We start from the raw sequence: 14,770 nt of genomic DNA on the forward strand, positions 1-14,770 counted from the left end.
GTGATGGACCTAAAGACATGCAAAGAACGGCTCAGTGCAGCAGCACTTTTACAAGGGAAGGTGAAATAAAATACAATACATAAAATGCAATTTTGTGATGGCACTTTCTGCCTCACTCATGTCTGTGAAGCACGAGCAAAGACAACTTCCCATCAAAAAACCTTCAACACAGCCAGACAGAACAAAGAAGCGCCTTTATATCAAGCAGTAAAATTACATGACATGAATTGCCACCAGTACAAATAACTCACTTAGCATTTTCACACCCAAAACCTGCTTTAGATAAAGCGGCAGGAAAACGGCAGGTAATGTCACGGGCTCCTGTGTAAGGTCCAGATACAGCAGTTTTTATCGCTAGACTGTGAGACCACACGATAGCCCTTCAACTCAAGCTTGTCCAGCACTGCGCAGGGTGGGTCGCTAGTCTCGTAACACCCGCTGAAAACAGAGAACACAAACCGCAATGAAATGAATCCAGCTCATTCAGTTTGTTTGGTGACATATCCCCTACATAACATTTTTCATCCCCTTATTAAAGGGGACACCAAACTTCAACCATGTTCTTTAATGCGATATCATTTAGGTAGCTGTCTTGAAAAAACCACCACGTTTCTCTGTCACGAAATTCCCCGATTGGTCAAGGGTCACGACGTCATAAGCACCACCAAATTTTAAAATCTGAGGACTAGAATGTTGGAGTACCTTCCATTGAATTACCATACAGATTATATTAACACAACCGAATAATCCACTTTAATCTACCCGCTAATCCCCACTAATCTGCCTAATTCACCCAATAATCACAACTAATATACCTCCATCAACTTTCTCAGGTGGGCCTGCTTCCAGAATTTTGGGGCCCTTTGGAATTTCTAGGGGTGGGCAAAGTTCCAAATGCTCTTGCATTTTGTTTAAGAATGTGGTAAGAAGGCCCTCAAGTTTATCTTCTTTGCAATGATGTACAGTATATTGGCAAACATAAGTCATGATGTGGAATTCACTTGCACTGTGTAAATGGCTTATAATTTAAGTTCTGTTCTAAGTTTGGTTTCAATAGCCAAACAGTGACAACGTGACAGAAGAACTTCAATAATAAATTATTTATATGAAGTCAAGTTGCAAAAACTGCCATGTGGTATGCACTTTCTGTGCACATCACATGGGTAGCACTTATCAGTGCAAGAACCCTATAAATCAATCTGAAACACTCCACTACATAAATCACGATGTGGAATTCACTTACACTGACGTAAATGACCTATAATTGAATTTCTGTTCTAAGTTTGGTTTCAACAGCCAAACGGTGACAACGTGACAGAACTTCAATAATAAATTAATTATATGAGGGCAAGTTGCAAAAACTGCCATGTGGTGTGCAATGTCGGTGCGCATCACATGCAAGAACCCTAGGAGATTTTAAATCAATCTGAAGTACTCCACTACATCTCTCATACCCGTGTACATTACCCCACGTGCCACAAATTATTTACATGTAGGTGAATTTCATGAGGTGACCCTTATATACTAATGTTTTGCGCACCACTATAAAGAAAAAAAAATGATGGACGATTTAGTGTGGCTAAGCCAAAAGCGAATTAGGTGTGCTTGCACTTTGGTTTTCATATTGGTTTCGGTGTTTCAGTTTCACTGGAGGGGACACTTAAGCTCTGCTTTAAGGGTTATGGGTTCATGTCCATATATACGGAATTGGTCATTCTCTACTTTACATTCACAGACCCCTATGAGTCCTCATAACACTCCTGGGTGCAGCGGTTAAGCGAAGCGCCGCTGCCCTGTGATGACAGGTGCTGTCACTAGTGGGGCTTGTGCGACCAAGGAGAAACCTCCTGCGACCAATCATTTATATAACTGCTACATGCCACGATGGGTGGTTTGCTCACAGTCTGGTCCGCAGGTTGTGAGCTGGTCACAAGGTCACATGACCTAGGAAGCCCACCTGCCACCTTTATGGCAGGTGGGACACCTAAAGAAGGTTGCCCACAGCCCGGTGGGCAGAGCTAGGAAGTGTACACACAATGGCTAAGTGGCTGAATGGAAGTTCTGTAGTAGGATACAACTTAAAAAGGAGCAGTTGGTAACACTGGGCCACGGTCAGCGGCGTCCTACGTATTACTCTGCTAGCCAATCACGACAGTAAACAAAATAAGCGTTTTAATGTTCGACCGTATTAAACGTGCCAGGCGCGAAAATTCTAGAGCTTATAATCAATCCAAACGTAGTGCTGAAACAAAGACTGTCGTATATGCCATCTCTGCGCCAAATTCCAGCGTGAATAAGCGAGCGGTGATGCGTGGTTAGCGTTGCAACTGTCAGTACTAAAACGCAGTGAGTAAGGAAAACGCTCGACAGAGTTCAGCTTGACCGCTCACTTTTCTTTCATTTGTTTTACACTTTAACCGCAGGCGACCGCCGGGAAAAATAAGCGCGTGTGGAGAGCGACAGGAAAACGCACTTACCTGTAAAGCTGTGACACGCGCGCGCAGAAGTATTCGAGGAGAGTCGGATCGATGTTCGGGTGCACGAGGTAGCTTGGCCCGGTCCCCTGCGATGACCAAAGAGGACAGTTGCGTTGCACATATAAGTGCCGCTCGGGCTCCGCCTGCACGCGCTGCTTACCGGCTGATTGCTTCTTTTCATGACCATAACGTACGGCATCGCGCAGACCTGACGTACAGCCTGACCACGGCCTGACGCACGCAAGGTTTCGGAGGGCCCAGTTAACTTGCTGACTCGCCTAGCGGCAATGGTTCGAACTTGCCGCCCGTATGCTGTGCGATGTCAGTGCACGTTCCTCAGGTCCCTCAGGTTAAAATTATTCCGGAGCCCTCCACGCAGTCACTGCATACGACATGTCCCTCTCTTTCCTTCACTCCCACCTTCCTCCTCAGGCTTGGTTGAGGTGTCCACCATGTCCACTGAGAAGCGAGACGCTCGTTTCACTTCTTTAAAAACCAATTTTCAATCTTTTCTTCAAAAAGGCGCTGCACCTGTGCCCAGCGCGCATTCATTTTTATAATCTTCGAAAATAATTGCATCAAGCCAAGTCAAGGACGAAGCAAGCCAAGACACAGCCAAAAAGCTTTTGGAGTGGGGGAAATGGACTTGGCATTTTTTAAAGCATCTTTTTAAAGTTCATGAACCGATCCATGTGTGTGTGGCTGGTACATGGTCTTTTGATTCAGTTATAACGGACTGCAGACACGAGATCAACGTAGTGGAAGTGTAGTGTTTCTAGTAGTAGTGTTCCTACCTCCGGCACCGCTGGAACCTACCTGCGATCATGGATTCGCTGATGCAAACAAACCTCTACGATCTCTTGCAACTTGAAATCGGCGCTAATGAGAAAGAGGTAAAGGGCATTTGCTTGCTTTCGTGGACACATAGTTTAGAAGATAGCAAAATCAACGAATAGAAGAGCCTCACGATCGAGAGTGGCGATTGTGTTGCCAGTTTACTACTACCATGTTTCTTTCTTTGCTGGCTCCTATGTTTTTTCCGCCTTTGCGATGGCTGTAATGGACCGGTAAAAAGCCAGGTGTTGATTAGCAAACGAACGCGGGTGCGTCTGAACGTTGAAGGATGCTGCTCAACTCGAATGATTTGTCTAATAAATCCGCGTCAGTGGAAGCACATGCTGCTGGCATAAAGTATTTACAAATATAGGTACACACTGAACTCTCCGAAATCTTGTTAGACATTTACAATGTTTCGCATGCGCGGTATTTGATGCCTGTCTGTCTCGCAGATCAAGAGCGCGTACCGAAAGAAAGCGCTGACATGCCACCCGGACAAGAATCCCGACAACCCTCGAGCAGGTAAGGCGGAATGTGTGGTGCAGCGACATCCACGGCGCTTATTTAGCGGAACTCTTTCAGCAGCTGTCCCGTGCCCTGGAGGTGCTGACCGATCCTGCTGCGCGAGTGAGTATTGGTCACTGGCCATTCTCGTTACGCTTCTGGTTATTCTGCCATCTTCACTTGAGCGAAGATGGCTGATAATTCGCCAAACATAACAGCTGTGATACCATCTGTAAGCGCCCTGTAATGCAATCTTAAATCCGTGATCAAGCCAAGGTGTTCAAAGCCCAGCAACAACTTTTGGCTCCGAAGAGCATTTGTGTCTGGGGCATCACTGCCAAGTGCTGGCAGTTTAACCCTTCTGTCTGGAGTAGTGAGCATTGATGCCTTTAAGGTTGCAAGTGTAAGTTGTTCCGCAAATTTCTATTCATTGGCAGGGTTTGTTGCAAATTGGTCAGAATCCACCGTAAACAGTGTTCATTGCTGCAATGACCAAACCACATGGACATACGTTCTTACCTCTTCTAAACAAAGAAAGGAAGCCTTAGAAAACTAATCAGCATAATTAATCACAAGTACTTTGAGCAACTAAGCAGTCAGTGACTGGGCTGGGCAGCATGGAGGGGACGTGGCGGTCATCTACATGACCATCTTCATTGCAGAGTGCATACGATGCGGTGCTCAAGGCTCGCCAGGCGGCCAAACTGCGACACCAGGGGCTGGATGCCAAACGTCGCAAGCTCAGGGAAGATCTGGAAGCCCGCGAGGCTCCCGGCCGAGAGGCAGCGGCAGCAGCAACACTAGAGCGATCCCTCGAGAAAGAAGTGGAGAGGCTCCGGCGTGAAGGCTCTCGGCAGCTGGCCAGAGAGCGAGAGTTGCTGCAGCGCCAGATGCAGCAGCAGCAAGAGCAGCATGAAGCTGAGCAGACAAGAGTCACGGTCAGCTGCACACGCATGACCTTGTTTGACCTTGGGAGTGTGAAAGTCGTTCTCTCTACTGCTCAGTTGTGTTTTACATGGTTGATGTAAACACATTGTGTGCTGAACAAACATGGTATGGAAATGAGCCAGTTGGTAGACTTGTTCTATTGTAGGCAGAAGTGCAGAACTGGAGCACAACAAATGGAAATTACTGCTCGCTATGCCCATCTGTTGTCATGCAGTTGTGCACTTCTGTATGCAGTGGAACAAACTTAACAAAATTATTTCATTACTTGCTTCTTGTGAGTATATGAATATACAATGGCTCTATTGATATGTCTGCTCACACACATGCATGCTGCGTTATGAGTGTAACAGTCGTTCAAGGGCGTATGATAGCCTTAATTGCTTACATGTTACAAAACACAGCACAACATTCAGGGGCTACATATTATGTGAGCATTTTCTAGAAAGCTCATTGTGTTCAGTACTGTTGCTAGCAGCAACTTTTGAGCGACTAGAGTTGCTTTGTTCAGCTTTTGAAGGAAGCCAACAGTGACCAAAACCGAGGAGCATAGGGATTTTTTCTTTAACTTTGTGGTGTAGATCAGTGGGATATTAATAGTGTAATTATTTTATTGCTTAAAGACAATTCATTAGAAAGCCGCAGCAAAGACAGCCGCATGCTGCCAATGCAATCTGAACCCACGACCTCCAAATTCTGCGTCTGGTGCTCTATCAACATGAGCCAAGGCGATGGCTGTCCAATCTTCTGCCTTCGAGGGTACTGTCAAATATATTTCGCAAGCTGCTTGCTCTCTGCAATGCAAGCTAAGTCACTGAGATTGTAGCTCACAAATACCTTGGACAGTTTTAGCAGCTGTACTTTTTTTTTTTTTTTACAGCGTCAGCTTTCAGTCTCACGTTACATTGATCATGTGACTAAATGCTGAGGCGCATTCTGTTCCACGTCCCCTTACACTTACATCTGACGCATCTGTGAAATTATTTCTCATCTGTGGTGCAGGTACGTTGGAAGCAGCAGCCCGGGCTGATAGGCTACACTGAAGCAAGCCTGCGGCAGCGGCTGTCACAGTATGGGGCCATCAGCTGTCTGGTGTTTCGCAATGGATCATCCCTCGTGGAATTTGAGCAGCCATCTGCAGCCGTGAGTGGACCTGAATTAAAGCCTGAAACTTCTGTACACAAAAGTGAAGAGTCTGTTCTAGCCCGGCATAACACATGTGGTATTTTCTGGCCACTTGCCAGTGCACGGTCAAGTAGGGGGGTCTCCACTGCTCCGTTTCTTTTGTTCCATGGCCTCAAATTGGTTCCAATTTTTGCCTCAGACATGGTATTTTCTAGTTCTACTGGCCTTCTGTTTCAAGGGACACAAGTTGCTCGCTTCTACCTCATGATGCCAGCTTTAGGACTCATCTATTAAGTGCAGCTGAAGCAGAAACAAGCAGAGGCTATTCATTGCAATCTCAAAATTAAAATTTAGTACGTGATTGGAGCTCTGCAACACTTACACACCATAGCAGGCATCAAATGTGCCAGAATATATTATGGGTCTACTCTGTGAAGCCCCCTCAGCAGGCGTGTCTTCATTGTGCATTAACGAGAACAGTTTGTTAAGTGGTAGCATATATAAGAGTCCATCAGGTTCAGGCCGATTTTCCAAATGTTGTGCCCACACGCATGCTTTGGAAAATGATGTCCTTAGCTCAGATCCCTTGTCATTTATTTATGTTATTTATTTATTTATTTATTTATACACAGTACCTACAGCGCCCTCATTGGGGCATTATTGTAGGGGGGAAACATCATAAATAAGAACAAACATCTAGTACATAATAAATTAGGCGTAATCTGGCGTAAAGCACAGACTCATTATTGAAAAGTGCCCCTAGGGTTGTAGAATGCAACAGCTTGTTTCTCTGGGACTGCAGTGGGCTGATTTACGGTGCCATGCGTCTCCTTTTTGACATTACCTCCTGTTGTTGACTTCCTGCGTGGAAAAAAAAAAACAAAAAAAGAGCAGCACAATTCTAATACGAACTGAGGCTCCTCTACGATGTTGTAAAGGTTGTTGCCGAGTTAGCCACTGCTGTATCAGGCTGTTGTACTTCTTTTCGGGCGCAGTACCTGGCATCCGAGCTCGAAAAGGGTAGCCCTGACGAAGGCCCGCTGACTGTTCGCCTGTTGGGCGACACCGGAAGTACGGAGCGTGCACGACAACCAGCAGCAGCACCACCACCAACGGCACCACCACCACGACCAACACACATATCTTCCCTCGATGACGACTATGAGAGCCTCGTGCTAAGAAAACTGCAACAGGCTGCTGCCCAGCCTCCATGATTGTGTTCGTGCTGACGTGCAGTGGACCACGTTTCTGTCAGTTGCGTGCTGTTTGTATGTTGGACCTGTCATGTGGGCTGAACACTTGTTCGCTACACTGGACCATCAAGTGGTGCTGGGTGTCGAGTTATGTGTGCTCCTGGAGGCTGTGAGGACTTCCGGATGTGGTGTGGCCATAAAGTGGTTTGTTTTTTTCTTGATATCCCGCTATCATGTGAAAATTTTCATTGCAGTGATGATATGATGTTCTGCTAGGTCAAGGAGCAGAGCCGACAGTGCAGGTCATTGTGTGAATAAAACGAGTTCAGCGTCTTGCTGAGGCACAATCATTGCTTGGAATGGTGCTAGGGATGTTTGGACTCAGGCACTGTTAAACTTTTACCATTCATGGTCAGGATGTCATAATGCACCTGGCAGCATGCTTCTGTTATTACAACTATTACTGTCACTTCTTCGCCCTTAAACCGAGTGTACAGTGTTTTTGAGGTTTCCAGGAACACCCCAGGTTAAATGCAGCCAGGAGCAAGGGGTAACTATTATTTACATGCCCTGCCTAGTGCCAAATGAATGTTCCACATCAGCATACTTGTAATGAGCTCATTTGGAATAGCTGGGCCGCTGCGTTGGCTCAGTGGTTATGGTGCTCGGCTGCTGAACCGAAAGACGCAGGTTCCCAGCCGTGGCAGTCTCATTTCAATGGAGGCGAAATGCTGGAGGCCTTTGTACTGTGCGATATCAGTGCATGTTAAAGAACCCCCCAGGTGGTAGAAATTATCTGGAGCCTTCCACTACGTCACCCCTCATAGCCTGAGTCGCTTTGAGACGTTAAAACCTATGAACCAAACCACAGAGCCAAATGTTTGGAACATTTGTTTTCTTTTTTATTTCACGAATTGCTAACCATCTGTAATAAGCTCATCTCTAAAACAAGAAAATTGTCAGTACTTTTAATGCTGTTTGCACTAACATACTCCACTACCTTATACAAAAGTTTAAATGAAAAAAAAATGTGCATTCAAAAGTTCTTGTGCAATGCTATGTAGCTATTATCAATAGCATGTTCACATAAAATATAATGTTGCTGATAAAACTATTAATGTATGTGGAGAAAAGATTCCTTCTTTTGTACCATCTCCAAAAATTTGGTGCTAGTATCTTACAAGAGCACAAAATAACACTTGGAATACAGCTTTTTTGTTATGCAAAGGAATAAAACCGCTGTCACCTTGCAGGTGCAGGTTATTCGGTGAACTGTGATGCTTGCACCTGGTAGAGCAGGCCACATCAAAACTGCCATGCACTACCAATAAAGCTGAAGATCAGCAAGATACCCAGGCAACAATAGTTTCTAATATAGTGTCTTCTTTTTGTACTAAGTGCACCATTTTTTATCCCTTCTTGTCATCGACCAAACCTGTCATATTACGCCAATGAGAAGCGAATCTGCAGGCTTGTTTTATGCTGTTTCTGAGGCAAGTTAAAGGCCAGCTTTTTCAACAGCACTCTGCCACTGTTTAAGCTGCCTAGTCTGGATGACGGCATCTGGTTCAGCAGCAACAGAAAAAAAGTTTAACCACAGTGTTTAACCACGGTTTTGCCCAAAGGTCGAGCGACCGCATTTTGGTAATGGACTGGGCAAAATTTGGAGGTTGCTATTGTGTCGGGTACGCTCAGTTATGGCAGTTATGGTTGGACATCGATTATGGTCCAAATCTGCCAAGGTCAAATTTCGGGGGAGGCCGGGCCAAATTTCGGAAACTACAGAGAACGTTTACTACATTCGAGTCAGTGCGAAAGCAGGAATTTGTGCTATGTAAATGACGATGAGCGGGCAGTGCCGCTGAAAAGAGGAGGTGGAAGTTGATGACTACGCTCTGCAATGCACAGCGCGAGAGTGTGGTGCAGTTTCACGAGGCGTGTTCCACTATGGCGATAGCCTAGTGATCTCGCGCAGCTGATCTGTTCGTGCCACCGCGAGTTCAACTCCCCTCCCAGTCGTGGATGTGATTTCTTTTTCTGCATCTTTTTTTCCATCAGGGCAAATTTTGACCTTGCCTAGGCTGAAGGTCAAATTTTCAAATTCTGACAGCGGACAGGTCACGTGGTGTTCAGTGGGATTGGTGCACTGAGTAGAGCTCTAGCACTAAATAAAAAGACTGCATTTCGAAAGCAAAACATCTGCCCATGCTGTGCATTGTACCTAGTTTATGTGCTAAAAAAAAATTCAGGGGGGCACTTTGTTGGCCTGAAGTTTGGTGAGGTGAACGCCTTTAGTGTGATGTTGCTGCTTGTGTTACTGATGTGTGGTTAAGATGTTAAGTACATGCGTTTGCCCGCATTCTGAGACTCCATTGAAGCGAGAGCTAGGAAGGAGGTTGCGCGCCACCCGACTCGGTCGACAGGTGCAAAACGTACGGCGCGGGCAACGCGCGCGCTGCGGTGGCGCTACCTTGCGCATGCGCAGTAAACTGCCAATGCCACAACATGGCCTCTGCGAGAGATCTCAGAGTCCATAGGCGCAAGAGCGTAACGGACAGACAAACAGACGCAGCATGAGCCATTAAAGGCTTCCGCCTTAATATAAATACGTCAGTACAGTGTATCACAGCTGACCGAATATCACTGGAAGTTCATTGCATGACTAGCATGTAAAGTAGGCAGTTTCAAATGAGGGTTGCCACAAAACGGTGCCAAGGCCGTGCAGAGCAAGCCACTGGAGCGATATTTGTGCATTTAGCACTGAAAGCAACCGTTCACCTCCTTTCGGTGAAGCTTGCATATCTTTGCAGCAATGATAGAGCACACTTGGAAAAAAAAAAAGTCAACATGTACCCACAATATGCATTCTTTAACATGAAAATAAAACTGGGTGACCAGTGCTGCTAGTATTACTGTGAATACATCATCTCATTTCCTTTGCAGAGACAATCTCTTTCAACAATGAAGAAACTTAAAACAGCCAGTGAAAACAAAAAAGCACCTTTATGCCAAGCTGTAAAAATACATGACATTATGAAGCCAGCAATACAAATATCTCGTTCAACATTTCAGCAGTGCTTGCAGCTTTGGGCACATACTGCAGAACTTATATCTCAGCACCTTTTGTTGCTACAGACGCCTCGTATCTTTTACATGCACATAATCTGTGTCTGCAACTCCCGAGGTTGCAGCCTCGAGTTGAGTGGTGCAGAATAAACTGATATGTTGTGGTGCATGCAGCAGTACTTTTACACAGCACTGCTGTTATACTTTATGAATTAGCTAAGCACTAGTTGCACTGGTAAGTCAAAAAAGCTGGGATATCACTCCCCAAAACACTGCAATGAGGTAAGTAAAGCTTGCTAAAGAAATTGCATTTTCAGTGAGAGGCCAACTAGACACTGCTCAACGTCCACTGCTTCCTTGGAAGAGGCAACAGCTGTTTCTTTGTTCTTGGAGTTTTCTTTGGCTAAGGAAATGCCCAGGCCTCGTAAAATGAGCTCTCTATCGCGCTGCGATTGCCAGTTAGTACAAGCAGAAGCTTCCAGATGGCAGCACTAGGCCAATGAGAAAGGCCAGAATAAACACACAGCACCGGACCAGCCGATTCAAAGCACGGGGCAGACGGCAGGTAGTCACGGTTTGTGCAAGGTCCAAATGCAGGTCTGGCCAATGCCGGACATTGCCACAACACGGTACCCCATCAGCTCGAGCTTGTTGAGAACAGTACGGGGAGGGTCCTCAGTCCGGTACTCTGGACTGGAAAGAAAGAATGCGGACCACAACAAAATGAATTCAGCTCACCGAGTTCCTCTATGTTTGCAAACAAAACTGTGGTGGCAGAGAGGTTACTCCGGGGCAAAAACAAGTGAACTTGCTTTAGGAAGTGTATGTGGCATTTTTTTCACATTTGCCCTGCATTTTGTTTTATGCTTACAGCTGCAGTAAGCCGCCCACAAGCACTCGGGCATACCTGCACTTTTGTAGCAGTAGTCATGCTGATAGGCACACCACCAACATTGGCGCCGGTGCACCTGTGTGTTGTAAAATGAAGCAGCCACCTACAGAGTGTCTTGAGAGTTGCTCCCCACGTTGATACTTTCATCCCCGTGAACAATGTGATGTTGTAGTATCTCAAAATTTGTAATCAGGCAACAGCAAACCATAGAGTAATGACAGGCAGAAAGACAGTAGCATTTCCAAAGTGGCACAATGCTTAACAGAGAATGAGTAAGCTCAGCTGGGCCTCCAGTCATGAAGTATGGCACTCCATGACATATGGCAAAGAGCAGAGGCATCTGGTAAAAGTCCAAGCATACCAAGTCAATGAGCCATTTGTGAGAGTGGTACAATCAAACACATGTTCAGCACTTCAGTTCTTCAGAAATATTATTTAGATGATAATGGGGAACATTTAATTACTGGGTCCACTAAGAAGTTTGCCCCATCTGGAAGCGGCCCTCGGTACGGGGCTCCTGCAGTGGTTGCTGTGAGCCTGGCCTGACACACCCGGAATAAGTTTCAACCTTGCAAGTTCACTCGCATGATGAATGTAAGAAGCTGCATGTGCCTTCACTCAACTTCCATCGCTGAACAACAGGTAATAGGTCAGTTAAGTTCATATAAAAAAGGTAAGTATTGAGTTTAATAACATTGCTGCCTCACTTACATTGGTTAAATACTTTTTAAATGTGAAAGACTGAAATAACGAGTCATTTTTTTCGGAGACCCTGCGCTTTGCCAAAATTTTCTCTGGCCTGGGCATTTCGAACTTGTAAAATGAATATACCAAGAGGTGTTCAGGGGACTACTGCTGATCACTGCTGATGAATACCGCACAGTGAAATATTAAATTGGTAGCCTTGAACTCTCTTCGAGTGCACCTACATAAGGCTGAGGCATCACATATTACAGAGAGAGAGAAACAACTTTATTTAGTCGCCTGCAGAACGACACCATGACAGAGTACATCGCACTGTTATCAAGTGTTCACAGGCAATCAATACACTGACAAAGTGCTATGTCTGCTAAGGATCCTTATCAAAATGTCAAACGGACAATATATAACAATAATTTACACCATGGCCCACCTAAGCTGGAAATGATTAATAGCATGCTTGTGACAGCATTGAGATGACCATAGCAACATTTCGTTCACAGATAAATTTTATGCCCATTTTTATGTTATTCCATATTACTTGTGTTATCATAATAAAATAAGAACAGAGAAGGATATTTTCATTGAGAGTCGGTGTTTTTCTATGTTCATTATTTTGTTACTTTCGTACCCGGTTTTGTATTGAAGAAGCGTTTTTTTTTTTACTCTTTTGCTTGATCGTAACTTCCGTTGCAATGTATTGTCTGCCGTGTTTGTATGATCTTTGCACCACACTCCTGCATGAGGCCGGAAATAGAGGTCGGCAGTGGTGGCTAAATAAAGCACGGGTACTAATACAGCGCAAAAAAATTAATGAAAGACCGCGTCCGCGAGCCGCGTTCAGGGTGTCCGATAAAGGAAAGGGCCATAATCGAGTGCATTTGAGCTCAAAGAAGCGCCGCTTCAAAGATCCCCCCGGTGACCTTGGTTCAAGCTGATTCATCATTTACAGGGACTCGCGGTCGACAGACGATATCACCCGAGCCGCGCGTCACATTATACGATGAGAGGCCGAATTCTCCGGAATGACATCCGAGGCTCGAGGATCGATCACTGCAATTAGTCTCCAACCGTCACCTAATCTGACATACTATTCTAAAGAGCGCAGAAAAACAGGCGAAAGGTGACGCAAATAACAGACCTCACTTCGTCTTTTCGTGTGTTTAATTGCGCAAGCATCACCAATTAGCTCCACTGTCCGTATTGCAATTTAAATGGGCGCGGCCTATGAGAACCGTGGATTGTAGGGACCACTACAATGCCGCAGTGTCACATCTGAACAGCTTCAGTCATAACCAAATTCCAGACCAGCACAAAGTTCTCCACAAACGTGACTCACGATGTGGGCAAAACAAGAAAAATTGGGCGCTCAAACCGAGCAACAAGACCGCTACTCGGGAAACTGTCACCGCAGCGGCGCTCAATCACTATGGACCGTACATACAGAGCTGAGGCTTGGCCGCTCACTTTTATATTTTTTTTCGCCTTCGATGACAGGCAATTTCCTCAATAAAACAAGCGCGCGTGGGCCGATGGTGGATCGGAAGACGCACTCACAAGTCGTTTCCGGGCTGGGTGATCTTGCGCGCGCAGAGATGCTCCATGAGAGTCGGATCGCTGTTGCGATCTCCGACGATGGTCGGGCCATTCTCCTGCGAGGAGCAACAAGCGATGACAGCTGCTGCTGCGCTGCACACATGGTTTCCGCAGCGCGCGCTACTTACCAGTCGGATCTGCGTTGAGATCAACAGGTACGGCATAGCTGACTTGCTGGCGCCGTTGAGCAGTACGTGAAAACAGCTGCTGCGGCGCGACCCACGTGCTCTCAGACTCCGTATTTTATCAGTTGCGGAACTCAGGATCAAATCCAACCAAAAATCGCGGCTACGTTCTGAAAATTAGCAGATTGTTATGCTACCTGTGTGCTAAAAAATCAACCGCTGGAGGCGCTTTACAATTGTTTGTTCTTCGCAGCATTTGTGCTCTGAGTAGCTCTTTTCAGTTCATCTGGAGGCTGCAAGTGGCGCGACAGTCTGCTAATCTCAAAATTTTTGCTCTATAGAGCATCTATTTTTTGAAATATAGAGTAAGAATATAAATTCAGAAAGGTTGGTACCGCTGCCATCCTGCAGTCGCTTCACTACATTTTTTTTTTCAAATGAGGATAATAATATTATGCCTTTTGAAGTAGCAGTGCTTTCCGCTGCATCATGGCGGGAAACACAAATGTGGACTATGTTTGAACTTCGAAGTGACGGTGATGGTGGTTACAACTTTATTGCCACAAAACCGAAGGGTTTAGTTGGGGCTGGGGCGAGTCCAGGGTGGCCTCCAGACCTCCTGAGCTCGCGTGATGAGGGCCAGCTGCGTTGTTTGTCTTGAACCGGCCCCATTCCTCCGCCGAGTGAGTGTCGTTGTCGGAGGGGATTTGCTAGCGCATTCCCATAATATATGGTCTTGGGTGGCGTGCGTCCCGTCACTGCAGTGCGGGCATGCAGGGTCATATTCACCGTTAGTAATTAAACTTGAGTGCGCGCCGCCAACGTGGGAATTTCAGGTTATTTCACATTTTTCAATTTTAATTACGCCTAAATTGCGCCAATTTTGAGTTATACCTTACCTACTGACCTTACCCTTGGAATGTGATACAAGAGAGGGAAGCCGTGATTCTCTAGTCGATCCCATACGTATGCAGTCACATATATCCATGCATGCTATATAATATTCCTGAGGTGCCAACTAAAGTTCGCGGATTTATTAAGCAGCATTAATTTCACTGCATAGTTGAATAGACATTGGCCGAGTGGTTCAACGTCCAGCACACTCTGTCTGAACAGAGCTGAAACAAGACACGTAGGAAGCCGCAAAAAGACAACCCAACGCTGTTAAGAGCACAAACCTCTCTCTGCCTTCCTCTGTGTCCTCATGCTTCCGCAGTGTTCAGTCAGTTTGCCAGGCAAACTCGGCCATCAGCTTGTGGTGTGCTAACAAACGCTTGCGTTTTCTTTCCTTAATATTCAATGCCGTAACCA

At 45.8% G+C, this 14,770-nt stretch overlaps 3 protein-coding genes across 3 annotated transcripts; 1 reads left to right on the plus strand and 2 right to left on the minus strand.

The window, feature by feature from the left end:
* Positions 1 to 175: 175 nt before the first annotated feature.
* LOC144133377 (GTP cyclohydrolase 1 feedback regulatory protein-like) lies at positions 176 to 6,940 on the minus strand. Its single transcript, XM_077666455.1, has 4 exons — positions 6,801 to 6,940; positions 2,638 to 2,936; positions 2,478 to 2,563; positions 176 to 438 (listed from the first exon to the last, which is right to left on the minus strand). Exons 2-4 carry the CDS (start codon positions 2,674 to 2,676, stop codon positions 312 to 314), a joined length of 252 nt encoding a protein of 83 aa, XP_077522581.1. The 5' UTR covers positions 2,677 to 2,936; positions 6,801 to 6,940; the 3' UTR covers positions 176 to 311.
* On the plus strand, positions 3,079 to 8,344 carry LOC144133375 (dnaJ homolog subfamily C member 17). Its single transcript, XM_077666453.1, has 6 exons — positions 3,079 to 3,370; positions 3,767 to 3,836; positions 3,883 to 3,941; positions 4,481 to 4,756; positions 5,766 to 5,906; positions 6,884 to 8,344. The coding sequence occupies exons 1-6, from the start codon at positions 3,302 to 3,304 to the stop codon at positions 7,100 to 7,102; spliced, it is 834 nt and encodes a 277-aa protein (XP_077522579.1). The 5' UTR covers positions 3,079 to 3,301; the 3' UTR covers positions 7,103 to 8,344.
* Positions 8,345 to 10,065: 1,721 nt separating this feature from the next.
* LOC144133376 (GTP cyclohydrolase 1 feedback regulatory protein-like) lies at positions 10,066 to 13,616 on the minus strand. The gene is made up of 3 exons (XM_077666454.1): positions 13,463 to 13,616; positions 13,296 to 13,390; positions 10,066 to 10,840 (listed from the first exon to the last, which is right to left on the minus strand). Exons 1-3 carry the CDS (start codon positions 13,496 to 13,498, stop codon positions 10,717 to 10,719), a joined length of 255 nt encoding a protein of 84 aa, XP_077522580.1. The 5' UTR covers positions 13,499 to 13,616; the 3' UTR covers positions 10,066 to 10,716.
* Positions 13,617 to 14,770: the final 1,154 nt, after the last annotated feature.

Source organism: Amblyomma americanum, chromosome 5, assembly GCF_052857255.1.
Source record: "Amblyomma americanum isolate KBUSLIRL-KWMA chromosome 5, ASM5285725v1, whole genome shotgun sequence".
In the NCBI taxonomy this organism is placed as follows: domain Eukaryota; kingdom Metazoa; phylum Arthropoda; class Arachnida; order Ixodida; family Ixodidae; genus Amblyomma; species Amblyomma americanum.

What these genes read in the sequence shown, in the direction of transcription:
- LOC144133377 (XM_077666455.1), bottom strand. Translation starts at nt 2,676, where the DNA reads ATGCCGTACGTTATGGTCATGAAAAGAAGCAATCAGCCG. An exon ending in TGAAAAGAAGCAATCAGCCG is followed by an intron (nt 2,564 to 2,637) that starts GTAAGCAGCGCG and finishes TGGTCATCGCAG; the next exon opens with GGGACCGGGCCAAGCTACCT. An exon ending in CGCGTGTCACAGCTTTACAG is followed by an intron (nt 439 to 2,477) that starts GTAAGTGCGTTT and finishes CTCTGTTTTCAG; the next exon opens with CGGGTGTTACGAGACTAGCG.
- LOC144133375 (XM_077666453.1), top strand. Translation starts at nt 3,302, where the DNA reads ATGGATTCGCTGATGCAAACAAACCTCTACGATCTCTTGCAACTTGAA. An exon ending in TCCCGACAACCCTCGAGCAG is followed by an intron (nt 3,837 to 3,882) that starts GTAAGGCGGAAT and finishes GCGCTTATTTAG; the next exon opens with CGGAACTCTTTCAGCAGCTG. An exon ending in TGACCGATCCTGCTGCGCGA is followed by an intron (nt 3,942 to 4,480) that starts GTGAGTATTGGT and finishes TCTTCATTGCAG; the next exon opens with AGTGCATACGATGCGGTGCT.
- LOC144133376 (XM_077666454.1), bottom strand. Translation starts at nt 13,498, where the DNA reads ATGCCGTACCTGTTGATCTCAACGCAGATCCGACTG. An exon ending in TCTCAACGCAGATCCGACTG is followed by an intron (nt 13,391 to 13,462) that starts GTAAGTAGCGCG and finishes TGCTCCTCGCAG; the next exon opens with GAGAATGGCCCGACCATCGT. An exon ending in ACCCAGCCCGGAAACGACTT is followed by an intron (nt 10,841 to 13,295) that starts GTGAGTGCGTCT and finishes CTTTCTTTCCAG; the next exon opens with TCCAGAGTACCGGACTGAGG.